General features: G+C 43.6%; 1 protein-coding gene across 1 annotated transcript in view; it reads left to right on the top strand.

Annotated features, from left to right (window-relative positions):
- Positions 1-8,300: 8,300 nt before the first annotated feature.
- LOC126354788 (proton-coupled amino acid transporter-like protein pathetic) overlaps positions 8,301-20,987 on the top strand; it is a 79,659-nt gene continuing 66,972 nt past the window's right edge. Inside the window, exon 1 of the mRNA XM_050004696.1 lies at positions 8,301-8,482. Coding sequence (XP_049860653.1) covers positions 8,465-8,482 — 18 coding nt within the window. The 5' untranslated portion in view covers positions 8,301-8,464. The remainder of the gene's footprint in view (positions 8,483-20,987) is intronic.

The raw sequence follows: 20,987 nt of genomic DNA on the forward strand, positions 1-20,987 counted from the left end.
ACATGCAGTCAACTATCGCCTTTCAAACGTTGCTTCATTGATTGTGGAAAGTTTATGTTTCTGTGACTGGCTGTACATTTTGCTAGCTTTGTACATGTTAACCGTATCGCAGTAACCAACCCTATTCCAAACAGATTTATCATTTATGAACAAAAGACGTTTGGATATTAGTGCACCCTGTTAGCCACTTACTGCTGTTACACAGGTGCGTACTGATTCACAGTACGCAAGGTATCACCTTAACTCCAACGCATCATTCAGGTGTAGTTGTGTCCTCTTCTTTTGGAAATCTGCCGCCCGCCCTTAGGAACTCTATTCGTCAGCGCACCTGACGATGGCGACATGTCTGATCACCGAAATATTGTTCCCGTTGGATACTAAGAACCGGCAGTATACCCGTGGACGGTTCGAGCAACAAATAATTCTGTTGAATTAATGAACAGCAAAGCGGAAACAACGGTTTCTTTCAACAAATCCTGTGTTGTAAGGGTATATATATCGATTCGATACTACAATGATCGAATTACCTTCTCGCTCCTTTGCGGCATAGCTGACGGGGATTACCCGCAGTTGTACAACGGAGAGACTGGCGCCTGAAGATCGTATGGCGGTTTTGAAGAGAGTCAGACGAACCCGAGCAAGGCCGCAGGGCTGCTCCCGGAAGCTCGTGCTCCTCGCATCGAACGTAAAAGAATGAATTAGTTTTCTATATTGCGGAATATTGTCAGCGGAGCTGGATCATGCTTACAGGGCAGATCATAAGTGCCTGCGCTTCTCGTGATCGTGCGTAAAAGTGGTAGATTTTACTGATAGTCGCGCCACAGTTAAAATGCGGGTAGTATTCGTATTTGCGTGGTTGAGCAAAGCTAGAATTTTGAAGCTCAGAACTATATTTTATTTCTGGGAAACTTGAAATATGTCAAAAGAAAATCAAACAGGCCAAAACAAAAATAAATCAAAGTAATAAACTGATGAAAAATATTTATAAGCCAAGAGATATGTAAATAACAATATTCAGTGAACCGTGGATGAAGCCCGACCAACAGGCATTACATGCATTCAGCAAAAATAATAGTGCATTGAGAAAGGCTGGCTTCTAGCTGAAATCTAGATCTGTCAATAAAATTTAAAGAGGACGACTGATCGCTGCAGTCTATAATTTACAAGTCAATATAACAGTCGCTGAGTGCAACAGCTTGCCGAATGGATGGTAACCTGAAGAAATAACAATTATAGTGCGTATGAAAAATGTTAAGAAAAATTTTTTGTAAAATTTAATTAAGTTCTTTGCATATTGATGGCGACAGTGGTGTATCCGCAGCAAGCTCGTTGTTGGCGGGAGAGCCCGCGCATTGATACATAGGGAGCGCGGCGAGAAGTGCGCAGCATTGTCCATAGAACCCCCTTGAGTTAACCTTTGTGCAGTGAAGTTGTGTGTAGAGACAGAGCGGTGTGCCTGTTCGCCACCAGCTTTATAGTACTTGAAGAATACTATAATTATACAATTGGTAATTATTCATGAATTATGAAAAATCTACGTCATGAAGACATCAAAGGTATTTAAGCGCTAACTGCATATCCTAAGTTCGTTGTTACATTTATAATCTGTTTTATGTAAACGATCCCCAAACTAAAGTTTTATAAATTGAATTATTATAAAGAATTAAAAATTTACATTCAATCATTTTCAGAATGGATCAGTTTATCTCAGTCAATATCGTATTATTTTTCATTGAACCCAATAATCACAAAACGTTCGTTGAGTTTTCTCAATTTTTTTCGTTAATAATGACATTCAATTTTTCACCAGTAACTTCAATCGGAGGAGCAAATGAATAATAAGTACAGTTTTAGCTCATATTTTTGCAATCCCAGTAAATGAATGCCAACCCAAATAATTATCAACAATAGATCAGAGTGAGTATATTGAGATATGCAATAAGATGACGTTATCCACAGGCGACCCAGTAAAATGAAAGGTAAGGAAAATATACGCGTATGCTTTCAGGTTCACCGCATAGACAACCGGTACTAAGGGCCACGGCGTAAGCTTACGTGTTCACGTCGAAATAATCTTCTTTTGATCAGTCACATGAATATTGTTACAAATAAAGGCACAAGGCGTACAACAATGTGTACGCTAAAGACTATCACATCAGACACGATGTCAGTAGTAGGTGCAGACAGGAAAGCTGCAAGGCTCAAAAAGTTCAGTTATCTTTCTTTCTTTACTTAGCCATAAAGTTAGTTAAATTATTTCATTCTAGACGGGAAGGATATCGTCTAAACGCATTAAGTTCAATCGTTAATTCTTTTATCTACTCGACGGAAAGGTTTCAAACTGGTGTAATGAAAAGACGATATTACTGAGAAGACAATGGTAAAATCATACAGACACGTGATAAAAACGGTGACTGCATTTGTAGAGTGCAGCCAAAACCAGCAGACACATGTTTCTTGATTTTAAAGTGGAACAAAATAACTGAACGTACAAAAGTGTTCACGTATTAAAACCTCTTCATCATTAATATAATATTTTGGAAGGAACAGAATCATAATGTGGGAGAACTGACAGGGCATGCGTTTTAGCCTCGCGGTCAGAACTTGAATTAACGCCGCACGTACCTTAGAAGTTTATCCTCTATGGCTGGCTACTTATTACTATCCTAACTAGGCAGACTGCAACAAATATTGGTTAACTATATTCACTAATAGAATCAATAAAATACCAGGTGCGGTTTACAGTTTAAGTTTTACTAAGAAAAGGTCTGACACTTCTTTTTTAGTTTTCAATTAATTTCTGGAACTGCAGGTATGTCTTCTACAGTCCGAACTTACCTGACCTCCGCCTCCAAATATTACGAACAGGAGTATTATTAGCAGAGGTCTCACTGATACTGGCTCCCGCTGATTTTGTGCGGACCCTATAGATGGAGTTTCACTCTACTGTTTTGGGGGAGAGGGAAGTGTCTCTAGGCACCTCTTCTCTCATTATTCACGTCTTCGCTTCATTCGCTCTTGTACTTGTTATACAAATATCAATTTTTACCTGAAGATGGCAAAGATACATTCCACCTTTAGGACAGAGGACAGTGTATATAGGAATAGGTGTAACTCGTAGCCTGATATAGATTAACTCGCAGCTCCAGAAATGACTTCATTGGAAATCCACCTTTCCATTGCAGGCAACGATCTCACTGATTGAGAATGTTAGCACCCCCCGCCTCTCCTCCGGCTAGCCGTTCGGTCTAACGCACTGCTTCCTGAGCGAATAGGCGTGTCGGTCCCCTTCACGAATCCACCCGGTGGATTACTGTCGAGGTCCGGAGTGCGGGCCAGCCTGCGGATGGTTTCTAAGGCGGTTTCCCATTTGTCTCTGCGAACGCGGGCCGGTTCCCCTTATTCCCCTTCAGGTACACTATGTCGGCGAATGCTGCGCAAACATTGTCTCCACGTACGCGTACACCATAATTACTCTACCACGCGAACATTGGGGTTACACTTGCCTAGAATGAGACGTTCGTGGGGGAGCCTACTGGGGGCCGAACCGCACAATAACCCTGGGTTCGGTGTGGGGCTGCGGTGGGGTAAGCGGACTGCTGTAGCATGTTGTGGGGTTGTGAACCACTGAGGGCTACGGCGGGGACGAAGCCTCTCCGTCGTTTCTAGTTCCCCAGTTCAATACATACACACATATATTATATTGCATTTTCCAATTCCATATATTGCATTTTCCAATTCCATATTTGAATTTAAAGCCACTAGTGACTTCTGATTGAACAAAATCTATCGTTACCTGCATCACTATGTTCATGATGTCACATTTGCTTCTGCCATGTTTTGCACGCTTACTTTCTTAATAGGAGAAATGTTTTATTTCTTACTAGCTGACAAACCCGGCATTTCCTGGTATTCATTTTGCCAATTTTATATTAGAAGCGAAAACAAAACAAAAAATGAGATGATTTTGTACTGAATTATCTAAAGAAATAATTTCCATCTGATCGTGTACCACCTTTGAAATTATGAAACAGTTGTACAGAGAAATATGCATAAGGTACCAGGAGGTTAAAATTAAAGTGCAGATGCTCAGAGAGGCCCAGCGTGTGCTGTAGTTATCAAAGGGCAGAAAAACATGGTAGGTTCTGTATTGCGTTAATGAGGAATCGATTTATTCTGGAAAAAATTAGTTCAATATTGGACCAGCAGGTGCAAATCTGGCGCCGTGCAGCATCCCGTCGACGCATCCGGTGATCATGTTAAACAAATTACCTAAGCGACGGTTAATATTATCAAAATTATGCCTTTGTTAATAATATCAACATTACGCCTATCTCACTTATTTGACGTTTCCTGCCCACCTCTCGGTCCCAACCCATCATACGCAGAAATGTTCCTATACGGCTTCCTTGTACCGACAGAGTCAGATTTGCAAGTGGTGGCCAACATTTGGATTAATTATTTTCCAGCGTAAATCGTTTCCTCATTAACGCATTAGAATATCAACCGAGTTCCGCTGCCATACGGTAATTACAGCGCACAGCGGACCTTTTTAAGTAGCTGAACATCAATTATACAAGGTGCGACAATAAAGTAATGAGACTGAGGTGAAAAAAGAATGTTGCTTACCGTTTTGGTCAAGTTTAGTGTTGTCTCCTTCGAAGTAGTTCCCTTCTGATTGCACACACTTTTTCCAGCGCTTCTGCCATTGAAAGTAACATTCCTGGAACTCATCTTCTGTAATATCCTCGAAGGCCTCGTCACAGCTTTTTGGACATCTTGTGTTGTTTGGAAATGGTGTACCTTGACAGCCGTTTTGACTCTTGTAAATAGAAAAAAGTCGGACGGGAGCGATATCTGGTGAAAGAGGTGGCTGTAGTAGTACTGAAATTTGTTTTGAGGTTAAAAATTGCTGTATGACAGAGTAGTATGGGATGGCGCATTCTCATGATGCATAATCCAATTATCAGCAATGTTGGCACCGACACGAAGAACTCTTTTACGAAGTCTTTCTAAAATTTCTTTGCAGTAATGTTGGTTAACTGTTTGTCCAGGAGGCACCCACTCTTAATGAACCATTCCCTTGGAATCAAAGAAGCACACTAGCATGCACGGTCGTCCACTGCAGTCTTCGTCTTCAACATTCGTTCTGCCTTCACTAAACATTTTATGCCATCAACAACTTCAGCTCTTGGCGAAACCTCCTCTCCAAAAGCCTTCTAAAGCTTACCGTAAGTTGTCGTAGCGTTTTCATCCAATTTGACGCAAAAAGAAATGGCATACCGTTGCGCAATATTACGCAGTTCCATTTCCGTGACGAGAGACACAAACACTTGTTAACTTATTACAGCTGAACTCACGACTAAGCAGTTGCATCGATGTGCCGCTTAGACTAGAAGCAGCTTGTAGACCACAGTGAAAGACATTGTGCCTATGCAAGCCAGTAGGGTTGCCACATCTTGCAAAGAAAATTAGTGTCATCACTTCATGGTCGATCCCTAAGTCAACAGATGGGGACGTTTGCAAGACAACAACCATCTGCACGAACAGTTCGACGACGTTTGCAACAGCATGGACTGTCAGCTCGAAGACCATTGATGCGGTTACCCTTCACTCTGCATCACAGACAGGAGCGCCTGCGATGGTGTACTCAACGACGCACCTCGTAACCTCCCGGTAGTAATGTATTAGTAAGCACATTAAGAAACATGATCGCGGACAGTTTCCGTCCGTTGGGCGCAGTTGCTTCATGTGTCTACAACTGGATTATGTAACTTGTATACGACAATGTCTCTTCATACCTCTATAGGCACCTATCTTTTTCGCCTACAGCCGTTTGCCATTCGCGGTTGACAGCTATCAAAATCGTTGCCAGGCGTCAGGGATTTCTTTAATCGACTCGGGAGTAGGATTGAGTGTCTTATAAAAAGCATAAATGTATTAAAACTTAATGCACGATGCGGTCTTTTTTCTACTTATTTCAGTGTTTGTGGCATTGTACCTCTTGAAATGTGTGTCACACAATGATATATTTTTGTAGGTACATTCGGTGGAATATGTGGACACTGTCAGCGATGTATGTTGCGAATAGAGTTAGTGTCAAAGAAGTGCCTGATGCAGTTTTTCATGCATCTCATTGTTTATGACATCATATCTCCCAAAGTATGACAAAGAGATGATTCTTAAATGGCTCTGAGCCCTATAGGACATAACTCCTGTGGTCATCAGTCCCCTAGAACTTAGAACTATTTAAACCTAACTAACCTAAGGACATCACACACATCCATTCCCGACGAAGGATTCGAACACTGCGGCCGTAGCGGTCGCGCGGTTGAAGACTGTAGCGGATAGAACGGTGATTCTTAACCCCTCAGCAATTGTTGTCTGACAGCAAGGGTGACGAGTTCCAAGTGTAATTTAAGTAATTCCAGTGATTTAGTAAGAGACGTGGAAAATACAGACATACATACCCATCCATTTCTATAATATTTATTAATTTTACGATGAAAGTCAACATAGATAAGGTCGAGTAAGCAAGGCAACTATGTGTCGCCATCGAAACGTCACAATATGTTTGTCATAGGTAATGCTCAATTTAAAATTATACGGGATTATGCAGCCCATTTGTCCTAGCCCGTATACCTAATAAGCATGCTATAACTTTATTTTTATTTCTACCGAACCATGTAGATCTTTTTGAATGTACACTAATGGCCATTAAAATTACTACACCAAGAAGAAATGCAGATGATATACGGGTATTCACTGGACAAATATATTATACTACAAGTGACATGTGATTACATTTTCACGCAATTTCGGTGCATAGATCCTCAGAAATCAGTACACAGAACAACCTCCTCTGGCCGTAATAACGGCGTTGATACGCCTGGGCATAGAGTCAAACACAGCTTGGATGGCGTGTACAGGTACAGCTGCCCATGCAGCTTAAACACGATACCACAGTTCATCAAGACTAGTGACTGGCGTGTTGTGACGAGCCAGCTGCCCGGCCACCATTGACCAGACGTTTCCAGTTGCTGAGAGATCTGAAGAATGTGCTGGCCAGGGCAGTAGTCGAACATTTTCTGTATCCAGAAATACCCGTGCGGGACCTGCAACATGCAGTTGTGCATTATCCTGCTGAAATGTATGGTTTGGCAGTGATCAAATGAAGGGTAGAGCCACGGGTCGTAACACATCCGTAATGTAACGTCCACCGTTCAATGTGCCCAAAGTGCCGTCAATGCGAACAAGAGGTGACCGAGACTTGTAACAACCGATGGCACACCATACCATCACGCCGGGTGATACGCCAGTATGGCGATGACAAATACACACTTCCAATGTGCGTCCACCGCGATGTCGCCGAACACGGATGCGACCATCATGATGCTGTAAACAGAACCTGGATTCACCCGAAAAAACTACGTTTTGCTATTCGTGCACCCAGGTTCGTCGTTGAGTACACCATCGCAGGCGCTCCTGTCTGTGATGCAGCGTCAAGGGTAACGGCAGACATGGTCTCCGAGCTGACAGTCCATGCTGCTGCAAACGTCGTCGAACTGTTCGTGCACATGGTTGTTGTCTTGCAAACGTCCCCATCTGTTGACTTAGGGATCAAGACGTGGCTGCAAGATCCGTTACAGCCATGTTGCTAAGATGCCTGTCATCTCGATTGCTAGTGATAGGAGGCCGTTGAGATCCAGCACGGTGTTCCGTGTTACCATCCTGAACCCAACGATTCCATATTCTGCTAACAGTCATTGGGTCTAGACCAACACGAGCAGCAATGCCGCCATATGATAAACCGCAATTGCGATAGGCTACAATACGACCTTTATCAAAGTCGGAAACGTGACGGTACGTATTTCTCCACTTTACAGGAGGCATCACAACAACGCCTGTCAGCTGCTGATTGTGTATGAGAAACCGATTGGAAACTTTCCTCGTGTCAGCACGTTGTCCGTGTCACCACCGGCGCCAACCGTGTGTGAATGCTCTGAAAAGCTAATCATTTGCATATCACAGCATCTCCTTCCTGTCGGTTAAATTTCGCGTCTGTAGCAAGTCATCTTCGTGGTGTAGCAATTTTAATGACCAGCAGTGTAATAGTAGAGCCAGAATTCAATAGTACTGGGCCTATAGTAAACAGTTCTAGGTTTCCCACATGGAAAATCATGCCAGCTATGGTAAGTCGGGTGGTGGGCGATTTCCCAGTAGTGTTTACGTTGCATCAGCTGGTCTATTCGCAGCTGCAGTCGGAACGTCGCACGCCGCGCCGCGAGCCAAAAACCGCCAGTATATACACGGCAGGCCACGCGTGAGCATCGCAGACTACTTGCTGTGTCTGCCTCAGGCCCGGTGGTCACGTGCTCTCGCTGACAAACTGTACTACTGGATACGGTCACTGGTTCACACCTGATGGTGACTGCTTCGCTGGCGCAAGGAGGCTTCTCTCGACATGGATCTGGTTAGCGAGGTACGTCCAGCGATTTGCCCGACGCGACTTAAGCTTGCACCCTCTGTACTCATTCAAGTAGTGTTTCAATCACTCGTGCTTTGTGCCAAAAGCGATACAGTTCCATGGGGACTTGATCGAAAAGTTTACATTTCACGTACGCTAGAACTAACTAGGACAATACTTGACACTCAAGTGAGTTGTGTCTCCCTAGCCACTTTGCAGACCAAAGTTTATTAAACGTCTTCGTTTCAGTCAGCCTATTCTTTCTTGATATCAGAAACGGAGCGTTTATGCGTCTATTGGTCGGTTTGCGTGCGTCACAAATCAAGGCGCTGCTGTTACATCAGTGCTAACGGGAACCGCGGGTATGGCGATTCTGAGAACTGGGCTCTGCGGTCGCTTCATACCTGTCGCCTCTTTCTCTTTTACTGATGCGTACTGGAGTGTACAGCTTCAGCTTCGCTGCTTAGCCTGTCTCCCTCCTGGTAGGTGTAACCAGAGATTTGCAGGGCAGTGCAGTGTACAGCTTCCTTTATGAGCTAATAGCGATTTGTTTGTTTAACAGTCATTTCAGTAATTTATTTTAACAATTAATCACCATTAGAGATTGCACTTCGCCCTAACGTCACGTTTTCTGGTACTTTCAGGTTCGTTAACGCCTCCAAAATGTGTACATGTCTACATAATAGTTAGACTTCGTTTGAATCGATATTAAGTACTGAAGTATATCCACAGTTGTGTTCAAAAACGATATATCTTTATCAATATATGTGTAAAGAGAACAATATTCGCTTCTAACCAGTCAGTCATATTGACATATGAAGTGCTTCTATCATCTAGTAAGGTCGGTCATTTTGTGACATTTCAACCTGCAATCAAGAATTGCTATAAAGCCGAAATCATGATTGTGTGAATTAAGTTAATAGTAATTTACAGTTTAACAGTGGAAATTTCTTTCAAAACGTTTGAATACGTAGCGGGAATATCATGGGTTCGCTGTTATATTTGCTAGCTCGTGTTCTCGCTCGCTTTTCTGAGTGAGTCGACTCCCGACAACAGGCTCAAATGACGGGTCGGCTGTGGCGGAGAGGCGCGGAGGTGTAGAGTTAGAAGATGACGTCACAGGACTCGCTGGCGTCAGTTTGGTATTATACGTTCTGTGTCGGTAAGTTGTTGTCGTTGTCAATAAAATTATTGAATTCTGTCCTCGGAGTACGATGAGTGGAAAGAACAGCAAGGTTATAGCGCAATCTACAGTTTTAAGGACAAAGAAGATTTGTCATTTTTAGCAGTATCAAGATGAATGCAACCAAGCCTTCAGTAGCGTGTGGAGGGGTACCAACAGTGTCGATTAACGTGGCACCTGCCACGCGTGCCATTGCAAGGCAGCGCAGGTGGCGTCGCCTGTATGTGAGTCAAGTCAGTCTGCAGCAGCGCTCTGTGTTCTTCCGCTGCGTCAGTCCGGAACACAGTGCCACACGATTTGCGTCTGCCCTTCAGCCTTCCTCTCAGGGAACTTGAAAAAGTACGTGAAGGAGGAGCTGGTGACGTCGAAGTGTGGAATTCCGCGTACCACTACTCTGCGGAGCCTGAAATGAATCTGGCATATTGCTTCATGAAGCGGAATGTGGCCGAAGAGATGCGACATCGTTGTACGTTGGCAGCAGAACATAGCTGCCGCCTTATTGCACGGCGTTAAACAACGTGTCTGTGTGTCTCTTTTTTCATCGAGTACGTACAATTAATATAAGCTGTTTCGAAGCATCAACAAAAGGAAGATTTCCACAAAATGCGTCGTTTTAGCTATGATGTGTTATAATAAGAAGTCAATAAATTACATATCGGTAGGTAAAGGAATCGGGTAGTTAATTTTAGTGTTATAGCTTATATACTACGAAAGTGTACCTTTTCAATGCTACGGCACAACATTTATCAAAGTATGTCTCTCTGGTACAGTTTCCATACTAAATATCATATAATAACACTTATAGATACGATCTTTACAACAGTGTTTGCCATGTGCGGTAGCCAGGTAACTGTGTTGAAGCTCTAACGCCGTCACGCTAGCCGAGGGTTTTCGGTCAGAGGGCTGGCTACGCTCTGTAACAAAATAAAAATTAGTAAAACAAGTGATATGTTCAACGCTTAACCTGAACAGGTGTCATGTCCGCCGAGACCAAATGCAGAGGACAAGAACGATGAAGAAAGCAGAATTGATAGCGTCGTGGGCCACTGAGCTGCGATGAACAAGGTAGCGAGTTTACGTCCAGCCCCACCGGTATTTTTAAATGTATTGCTCTATACATTATTCTGCGTCGTTTTTTTTTATTTACAAGTATTATCTCAAAAGTCGGTGTTACCTGTTATAACTAACAAGTTTGCAGCAATTCCAGATGCAGAGGCCAACAATTGGAATGTTTCGCCAGCTCCCAGTATGTGTGAAGGTAACTTTACTCACTGTAGGTTTTTGCTGTTGTGAAACTTTCTGTAAAATATATGTCCCCATCTCTGGGTTTATGGACTGGCCCATATTTGGTGTCTTGAAGGTAAATATCTTCTTCAGTGATGGTATGCACCTTCGAAAAATCTCTTCTTCGATTCAAGTGAAATTACGAAATGAATCTCGATCTTCAAATCTATGTAATGAAGTATATTATTTCAAAGTGTTAGTAGTGAATGAAACATCGAGAATGTGGATAATACGCATGCGCAAACTGCCGTTAGAGACTATACCTAAACCATAGTTCGTTTAAAACCGACACTGAGATGAAAATTTGAGTTAAGGAATCATTTATTTCTCGTTCGATCTTTCAGATACATTTTACAAAGAACATATAAGATTAATTTAAATCACAATAAACGTTTGGAACTTACAATGTGGAAACCAATTATGTCAGTTATTACGTTACAATTATGTCAGGGAAACTACATTATTACATTAAATGGAACAAAAATCACATAAATTGAAGACAATTAATTACAGAGTAACATTAAGATTATGGAGCCATTTCCTGACATTGTTCGTTAAATTATAGAGCGACATCAGAGAGCTGTCTCTGAAACCATAAATGTTACAAACCAGAAGATGGTCCATTGTTTGTAACTCGCCACAGTCACAACACGAATCGTGTGTATAGCCCCATTTGGTTTTTGCTGTCTGCATCGTCCAACTCCCTTGCGAAACCTGTTTAGAGCCGACCAGTGTTTCCTGTTGAGATTGAAGCCTTCTACCCTTTTGGTTGGGTCATTGATTAGTGATGGTTTTCCACGACACCTCTTCTCAGACCCTGCCATGCATTCTTCCATTCAGCATCGAGACCCTCTGTGCCCAATGTTCTACTTCAGACGACAGGTTTCCTGGACTTGAGTCTCCCATGTCGGCATGTATGCGTAGCCTTGGGTTTGCTTCAGTTTTTTCTACTATGTCCTGGGTTGGTTTCTCTCAAGGTACGGAAGCAGGAGCGATGTTTGCCAGCACCGAAAGCCACTCAACTGGGCTGGCCCTAGAGTGCCGGTGACGGTTCTCAGAGTGGCATTTATTTGTACATCCACTTTTTTGGCGTGCGGGCTTCTGCTCCAGACTGGGGCACAGTATTCTGAAGCGCTATACACCAGTGCCAGTGCAGCAGTTCGTAGAGTAGCTGCATCACAACACCAAGTGGTGCCTGCCAGTCTGTTGATCAGATTATTTCTCGTTTTTAACTTTTGGGCAGTATCAGTTAGGTGTTGTCTGAAAGTCATGCTGCGATCTAGCTTAATACCGAGATATTTTGGGGAATTCTCGTGGCTGACAGCTTTACCATTTATAACCAGGCGCAGTTTCCTTCTGTCTTCCTTGTGCATACAGTTTACGAAAATGGACACGCGTAAAACACCTGCGTTAACTCAATTAGCTACTGCCAGAAGAAGAGCGGAGAAAATCGCGCTCTGATAAACATATCAGTAGAAATTATTCCTTAACTAATTTCTACTGATATGTTTATCAGAACGCTATATAGCATACTGCAGTGATCCTCTAACAGAAACTCGCTGTTCAAGCAATCTACGAATCCAAAATCTTTTTTGCGATTTTCTGCGCTCCTCTTCTGACAATAGCTAACAGAGTTAACGCAGCTGTTTTACGCGTGCCCGTTTTCGTAAACTGTATGGTTTGCGAGCCAAATAAAATCGACAATGGCCGCTGGAGAGCGCTGAGAGCGCAGAGCTCGTGTCGTGTGCTGACAGTGCTGCGTTTCGTGAGGTCAGATGTCCCGTCTGCGTCCACGTCAACGTTAGCTGTCTCGTTCCTTGCGAGAACGCCTTTGGTTAGCTAACGTTGACGTGAAGCTGTACCAGTTTTGTGACTTCCTTATGTTTCACGTTGAGGAGCTATTTTGTCACGTAACATACAGAAAAATTACTGCTATATTTCGGCAACACGCCAGTAGAACCAACAAGAAGCTAGAACACTCTCAGCGTTACAAACAGAACTTGCGAGTCGGCATACTGTATTTGTCATTTTCAGTTGAAGCTCTTATGTGGTGGGTTTTATAGTCCACATCTGCACCATACTTTACAAGCCTCCTAACACTGTGTGGTGAGGGTACTTCTGGTACCACTAACTGGTGCCCCCGTCCCTGTTAGACTCCCGAGTGGCGCGTGGGAAGAACGACTGTCGGTAAGCCTTTGTATTGGATCTACTTTCTCCAGTTTCGTCGTCGTGGTCATTTCGCAAGTTATAAAGGGTGTTACAAAAAGCTACAGCCAAACTTTCAGCAAACATTCCTCACACACAAATGAAGAAAAGATGTTATGTGGACATGTGTCCGGAAACGCTTAATTTCCATATTAGAGCTAATTTTAGTTTCGTCATTATGTACTGTACTTCCTCGATTAGCCGCCAGGAAGGTGATGTTGACTTCGGTGCTTGTGTTGACGTGCGACTCATTGCTCTACAGTACTAGCGTCAAGCATATTAGTACGTAGCATCAACAAGTTAGTGTTCATCACGAACGTGGTTTTGCAGTCAGTGCAATGTTTACAAATGCGGTGTTGACAGATGCCCATTTGATGTATGGATTAGCACGGGGCAATAGCCGTGACTCGGTACATTTGTATCGAGACAGATTTCCAGAACGAAGGTGTCCCGACAGGAAGACGTTCGAAGCAATTGATAGACGTCTTTGGGAGCACGGAACGTTCCAGCCTATGACTCGCGACTGGGAAAGACCTAGAATGACGAGGACACCTGCTCTGGACGAGGCAATTCTTCATGCAGTTGACGATAACCCTAATGTCAGCGTCAGAGAAGTTGCTGCTGTACAATGTAACGTTGACCATGTCACTGTATGGAGAGTGCTACGGGATAACCAGTTGTTTCCGTACCAAGTACAGCGTATGCAGGCACTATCAGCAGCTGATTGGCCTTCACGGGTACACTTCTGCGAATGGTTCATCCAACAATGTGTCAATCCTCATTTCAGTGCAAATGTTCTCTTTACGGATGAGGCTTCATTCCAACGTGATCGAATTGTAAATTTTCACAGTCAACATGTGTGGGCTGACGAGAATCAGCACGCAATTGTGCAATCACGTCATCAACACAGATTTTCTGTGAACGTTTTGGCAGTCATTGTTGGTGATGTCTTGATTGGGCCCCATGTTCTTCCACCTACTCTCAATGGAGCACGTTATCATGATCTCATACGGGATACTCTCGCTGTGCTGCTAGAACATGTGCCTTTACAAGTACGACACAACATGTGGTTCATGCACGATGGAGCTCCTGCACATTTCAGTCGAAGTGTTCGTACGCTTCTCAACAACAGATTCGGTGACCGATGGATTGGTAGAGGCGGGCCAATTCCATGGCCTCCACGCTCTCCTGACCTCAACCCTCTTGACTTTCATTTATGGGGGCATTTGAAAGCTCTTGTCTACGTAACCCCGGTACCAAATGTAGAGACTCTTCGTGCTCGTATTGTGGACGACTGTGATACAATACGCCATTCTCCAGGGCTGCATCAGCGCATCAGGGATTCCATGCGACGGAGTGTGGATGCATGTATCCTCGCTAACGGAGGACATTTTGAACATTTCCTGTAACAAAGTGTTTGAAGTCACGCTGGTACGTTCTGTTCCCGTGTGTTTCCATTCCATGATTAATACGATTTGAAGAGAAGTAATAAAATAACCTCTAACATGGAAAGTAAGCGTTTCCGGACACATGTCCACATAACATATTTTCTTTCTTTGTGTGCGAGGAGTGTTTCCTGAAAGTTTGGCCGTACCTTTTTGTAACACCCTGTATATGGGAGGAACGAATATGTTGTGCTACTTTACCCGGAAAGAGCTCTATGGAAGTTGTAATAGTAAACATCTCCGCGCTGCACAACGCCTCTCTTGCAACGTCTCCCACTGGAGTTTGTTGAGCATCGCTGTAACGCTCTCGCGCCGACTAAGCTATCCCGTGACGAAAGCCACCGCTGTTCGTTGTATCTTCGGCATCTCCTCTATCAGTCCTACCTGCTAAGGATCCCATACTGATGAACAGTACTCAAGACTCGGTTCAACAAACTCCTTGTAAGCCGCTTCATTCGCGGATGAGGTACATTTCCTTAAAAACCTTTCTATGAATCTGTCAGACATCTGCTTTTCGTACTATTTTTTTATGTGATTATTCCACGTAATGTAGTTCTGGATGGTTACTCGTAGATATTTGACGGTATAAACTGTTTCCAGCGATTCATGATGAGTAGTGTAGTTCTACAGTGGTGAAGATCTTTTCCTACGTATGAGGAATATGTTAAATTTATTTACGTTCAGCGTCAACTGCCAGAGCTTGCACTACTCATCAGTCGTCTGCAGGACATTCTGCAATTCGGTACTGTCTTCTGGTATTGCTTTTTTCTTAGAGAGAGAGCCGCATCAACTGCTAACAGTCTCATAGAACGCCCGACGCTTTATATCATTTATGTATATATACGGTCCTATCACACTTCCTTGGGATACTCCCGAAATCACCTGTCGATTGTGTTCCGTGAAGAGCGACGTGTTCAGTCTGCAAGGAAGTCTTGAATCCTGTCGCAAGTCAGCTCTGATATTCGGTAAACTCGTATTTTATTCACTAAACAAAAGTGCAAGACGCTGTGAAGTTACACTCTATGCATGTGTACTATTTCTAATCCCCAGCACATTGAGGATCTCTCGCAAACGCTTCGTTATTATTACCATTTGTTGTAATAAACTGAAGAGAAACGCCATACTGGTAGTTAAACAATTGTCTTATTTAGTTCTTTATGTTATAACTCGCGACTTACGAAATTATGCCGTTTTTAGGCAACGGCATATTAAAGATTCGTAAAAAACCATAGTTTTTAGTAGCATTCAGTTGCTAAAGATGAAGTCCTTCAGAAGTTCAAAATGGTTCAAATGGCTCTGAGCTCTATGGGACTAAACTGATGAGGTCATCAGTCTCCTAGAACTTAGAATAACTTAAACCTAACTAACCTAAGGACGACACACACATCCATGCCCGAGGCAGGATTCGAGCCTGCGACCGTATCAGGCGCGTGGTTCCGAAATGAAGCGCCTAGCGCCACAGCGGTCTTGTTTTTTGCACGTTTGAGAGACTTCCTTATTAAATTAATGCAAATGATTTCTGTAACATTCTATTTTATACAAATATAAGTCTGGGATCACTCAGGAGTGAGTTTGTCCTATTTTGTGAAGTTTATAAACTTACTATCCGAGTACTCAGCGTAGCCCGGCTATATATTTACGTATTTCAATTTTCTATTAGTCGACCTCCTACCCTACCTCTCCCTGTCCATCTGCTCCTCCCCCTTTTCTATCACCTCTTCCTATCACGTCCTCCTCCCCCTCTCTCTATCCATCTGGTCCTTTCCCCTCTTTCAGTCTACTCCTGTCCCCACTGTCCATCTCCTCTCCTATCTAAGTTCATCTTCCCCTTTTCTCCTCCTCATCACGTCTATCCTTGCTTCCTCCTCTCTTTGTCCATCTCCTTCTCCTCACCCCTCTTTCTACTTTGTCAAGCTCCTTCTTCCTCTCTCCATGCCGCCTCTGTCTATCAGATCCTCTCCCTTTCTCGTTGCCAATCTCCTTCCTGTCTCTATTCCTTTCTCTGTCCAATTCCTCTTCTCCCCACAGTCTATCCATATGACCCTCTTCTATTCACCTCACCCTCACCCTCTCTCTGTCCATTTCCTCCTCTCACTTATCTGTGTCCATCCCCTCCTTCCCCCTCTCTGTTTGTCCATCTCCTCGTATCCGCTTCTTTCTCCTTGTTATTGTCCCGATCCTAATAGGAAGTTGCTTCTTGTTACCCCCAATAGTATTTCTATCCAGATAGCGAGTAGTACGTGTACCAAATTTGACTGAAGACGTTTAGGGATTTAGGAGGAGCGTTTTACACGTGCGTGGCCGTTCTCTTGCAGTTTCGTTTCCACGCAGCTCAATGTTTATGACGGCATATTTCCTGAACTACGTGTTGTGCAAAGATATATAATTTTGTAGGTTCATTAAGGGTAATACGTGGATTCCGTTCGGTGAAGTGTGCTGCGAATACAGTTAGTAACAAAGAAATAATAAACCTAAACGTCTTGCATAATGCGGCAGTTGTTCACTGCGTCTCTGAGTTTGTCACACCTCCTCAACTGCGTGCTGGATACTGATATAATGTTGCTGAAATATTCAATGGTGTATAAGAATACGGTCTGCAAAGCACATTGTGAAAACAGTTAATAGGAAAGAAGTAACAAATTAAAACTTCGTGCCTGATGCGGCAGTTTATCTGCCTGAACAATTGCAAAGTCACGTTAATTAGCACATGCCAACCAACACAGGCACTGTCTTTTTATTTTGAATTTCCACATCAATATTAGCTGCCTCGTCACGTGTGGAGACAGTATTAAGCTCAACGCACACTAGCAATTTAACATCGCGAGCTCGCAGCGTTATTTTGTTGCCCGTTTTAGCAACACGCGCAAAACAACAGAGTCACGCACACTACTGCAAAATGGAACAAATGGCTCTGAGCACTATGCGACTTAACATCTGAGGTCACCAGTCCCCTTGAACTTAGAACTACTTAAACCTGACTAACCCAAGGACATCACACACATCCATGCACGATGCAGGATTCGAACCTGCGACCGTAGCGGTCGAGCTGTTCCAGACTGTAGCGCCTAGAACAGCTCGGCCACCCGGTCCGGCACATTACTGCAATGAAACGGCGAAATCACACCGAGGACACAGCGAGACACTTGAGCTCACCGACCACTGCTGCTTCGGAACGATGTCACCGACCGCCAGAAAGTAGCGGTATTTGTAGGAGAAATTAGCAGTGAGCACATGCTCACAACTCTAACAAGAACGGCCGTCAGCCTTCCGTTGACGTAGCAAATGTTCAAATGTGTCTCAAATATTATGGGACTTAACTGCTAAGGTCATCAGTCTCTATGCTTACACGCTACTTAACCTAAAGTATCCTAAGGACAAACACACACACCCATGCCCGAGGGGGGGACTCGAACCTCCGCCGGGACCAGCCGCACAGTCCATGTCTGCTCGGCTAATCCCGCGCGGCATTGACTTAGCCATTTTCGATGTGGAATTGTTTGAAGAGGTCAAGAAACACCTTGAAATATGGTAGCCTTCTCGCAACGAGAACCATGATAAGATTAAAAAGAGCGCCGCGTGGTTTCAGATGTGCTGAAAAGCGTTGTGAGGATTTTACTAACGAAACGGGATCGGGAGAGAAATGATATAGACAAATATCATTCTTAAACTGTTTTGTGTTTGTATTGGTCGAATTCTATCATTCAAAGCTTAACAAAGAAAGATTTGCTGCGTGGCGAGAACAGTTTCAACTGTATGCACAAACCTTAAGTCAGTAATAATAATTTAAAATATTTATATTTCTGCCGATTCAGTGTAATAATAGCTTTATTGTACAGTAGCCATACTGCCTGCTTTCTTCTGCCAACGTCCATACTGCTTCCCTTACCGTCGCTTTGCGATTATCGTTGCGAAGTTGTTGCGGATGCGACTCGAAGGTTAATGAACGGACTGAAGACCTAAGTTGACAACTGTTTGCCTACTGGCACGCAAATCAGTACCGCACACGGCACCAACTCCGAAATGACGAGCTGCAATTGCCCTGTGCGAGCGTGCAGGAGAAGGGGTACTGTCTTCTGTTCCACACGACGATTTTTTTAAATTTTTTTACATTCGTAGCGTTGAGTACAGATTCTGATTCCAGAGAAATATGATGCCGGCCGGAGTGGCCGAGCGGTTCTAGGCGCTACAGTCTGGAGCCGCGCGGCCACTGCGGTCGCAGGTTCGAATCCTGCCTCGGGCATGGATGTGTGTGATGTACTTTGGTTAGTTAGGTTTAAGTGGTTCTACGTTCTAGGGCACTGACGACCTCAGAAGTTAAGTCCCATAGTGCTCAGAGCTATTTGAACCAAGAAATATGCACTGCGGGGTGTTTGCACCAGTGAAAGAGCTACAACAAACAGATTCGAAATTAGCTGCTTTTTATAGAATCATTCGTAAGTTGACATATTTACAGTTAACGAAAATTTGTGCCTTTTCTGTTGTTTTCCCGTCGTTCTCTCTGTTCGTTTCCACAGTCTAATTTAATTTTGGAGAGTGACAGTGGCGCTGCTACATCTACATGACTACTCTGCAATTCACATTTAAGTGCTTGGCAGAGGGTTCATCGAACCACAATCATACTATCTCTCTACTATTCCACTCCCGAACAGCGAGCGGGAAAAACGAACACCTAAACCTTTCTGTTCGAGCTCTGATTTCTCTTATTTTATTTTGATGATCATTCCTACCTATGTAGGTTGGGCTCAACAAAATATTTTCGCATTCGCAAGAGAAAGTTGGTGACTGAAATTTCGTAAAAAGGTCTCGCCGCGACGAAATACGTCTCTGCTGTAATGACTTCCATCCCAACTCGTGTATCATATCTGCCACACTCTCTCCCCTATAACGTGATAATACAAAACGAGCTGCCCTTTTTTGCACCCTTTCGATGTCCTCCGTCAATCCCACCTGGTAAGGATCCCACACCGCGCAGCATTATTCTAACAGAGAACGAACGAGTGTAGTGTAAGCTGTCTCTTTCGTGGACTTGTTGCATCTTCTAAGTGTCCTGCCAATGGAACGCAACCTTTGGCTCGCCTTCCCGACAATATTATCTATGTGGTCCTTCCAACTGAAGTTGTTCGTAATGTTAACACCCAGGTACTTAGTTGAATTGACAGCCTTGAGAATTGTACTATTTATCGAGTAATCGATTTCCAACGGATTTCTTTTGGAACTCATGTGGATCATCTCACACTTTCGTTATTTAGAGTCAACTGCCACCTGACACACCATACAGCAATCTTTTCTAAATCGCTTTGCAGCTGATACTGGTCTTCGGATGACCTTACTAGGCGGTAAATTAGAGCATCATCTGCGAACAACCTAAGAGAACTGCTCAGATTGTCACCCAGGTCATTTGTATAGATCAGGAACAGTAGAGGTCCCAGGACGCTTCCCTGGGGAACACCTGATATCACTTCAGTTTTACTCGATGATTTGCCGTCTATTACTACGAACTGCGACCTTCCTGACAGGAAATCACGAATCCAGTCGCACAACTGAGACGATACCCCATAGCTCCGCAGCTTGATTAGAAGTCGCTTGTGAGGAACGGTATCAAAAGCTAGTCACAGAAAATAAAACTACCCGTTTGATTTATCTCTTTCTTGCTATTTGATCTCACTGCCGCACGGTACATGAAACACAGTGCACTACATACCTGTCCTTTGTGCTTCTCTTCCCACTGCATGCTTTTTCTCAAATCTGTCGTGCAGTAAGCTAGAATATTAATAGTCGTATAAGATGACATATTTTTGTATCTCTCGTACAAAGAAGATGTTCAAAATCTAATCCTCCATGTTTTAAATGAAACAATACAGAGCTCTCGTGGAGGAAGTGACGCAACTCACATCGCTTCGTATTGTGGACTCTAAGACGCTGATAACTTGATAGCAACACGTTGTGAACGATTTGTTGGCGTGTTACTCTACAGCCGCGGCATGTGCAGAGTCCTACTCAACTATACAGGAAATGATTCGCAAACTACCAGCTATTAACTTTCGCCGTCAACGAGCCTCAATTCAGCTGCTCTGTGTGAGGAGGGACTTAGCCCAAGCGACCCTACAGAATAAAATCGAAACGCCTAAGCAGTTTATGTCTGTTTGTACTGTTTGTATCCGGCAAGTCGCGGTATGGCGTGAGTAGAAATTGCGTGGAGGGAGGGGAGCAGACAGGGAAAGGTTGCGAGGAGTATGTCAGTACTACTCTCCCAACTTCTGTTCCCATTCGTGGTTGGTGCAGCGGATTAAGTATTGTCGATGTCCATTTCGAATCTTTGCGAATATCTCTATCAGTATAATTCTTATGCGCCGTTGATCGAATTGACAGTATATATAATTGTTCGACGTTTAGGGCACTATTG

This window comes from Schistocerca gregaria, chromosome 3, assembly GCF_023897955.1.
Source record: "Schistocerca gregaria isolate iqSchGreg1 chromosome 3, iqSchGreg1.2, whole genome shotgun sequence".
Taxonomy (NCBI): domain Eukaryota; kingdom Metazoa; phylum Arthropoda; class Insecta; order Orthoptera; family Acrididae; genus Schistocerca; species Schistocerca gregaria.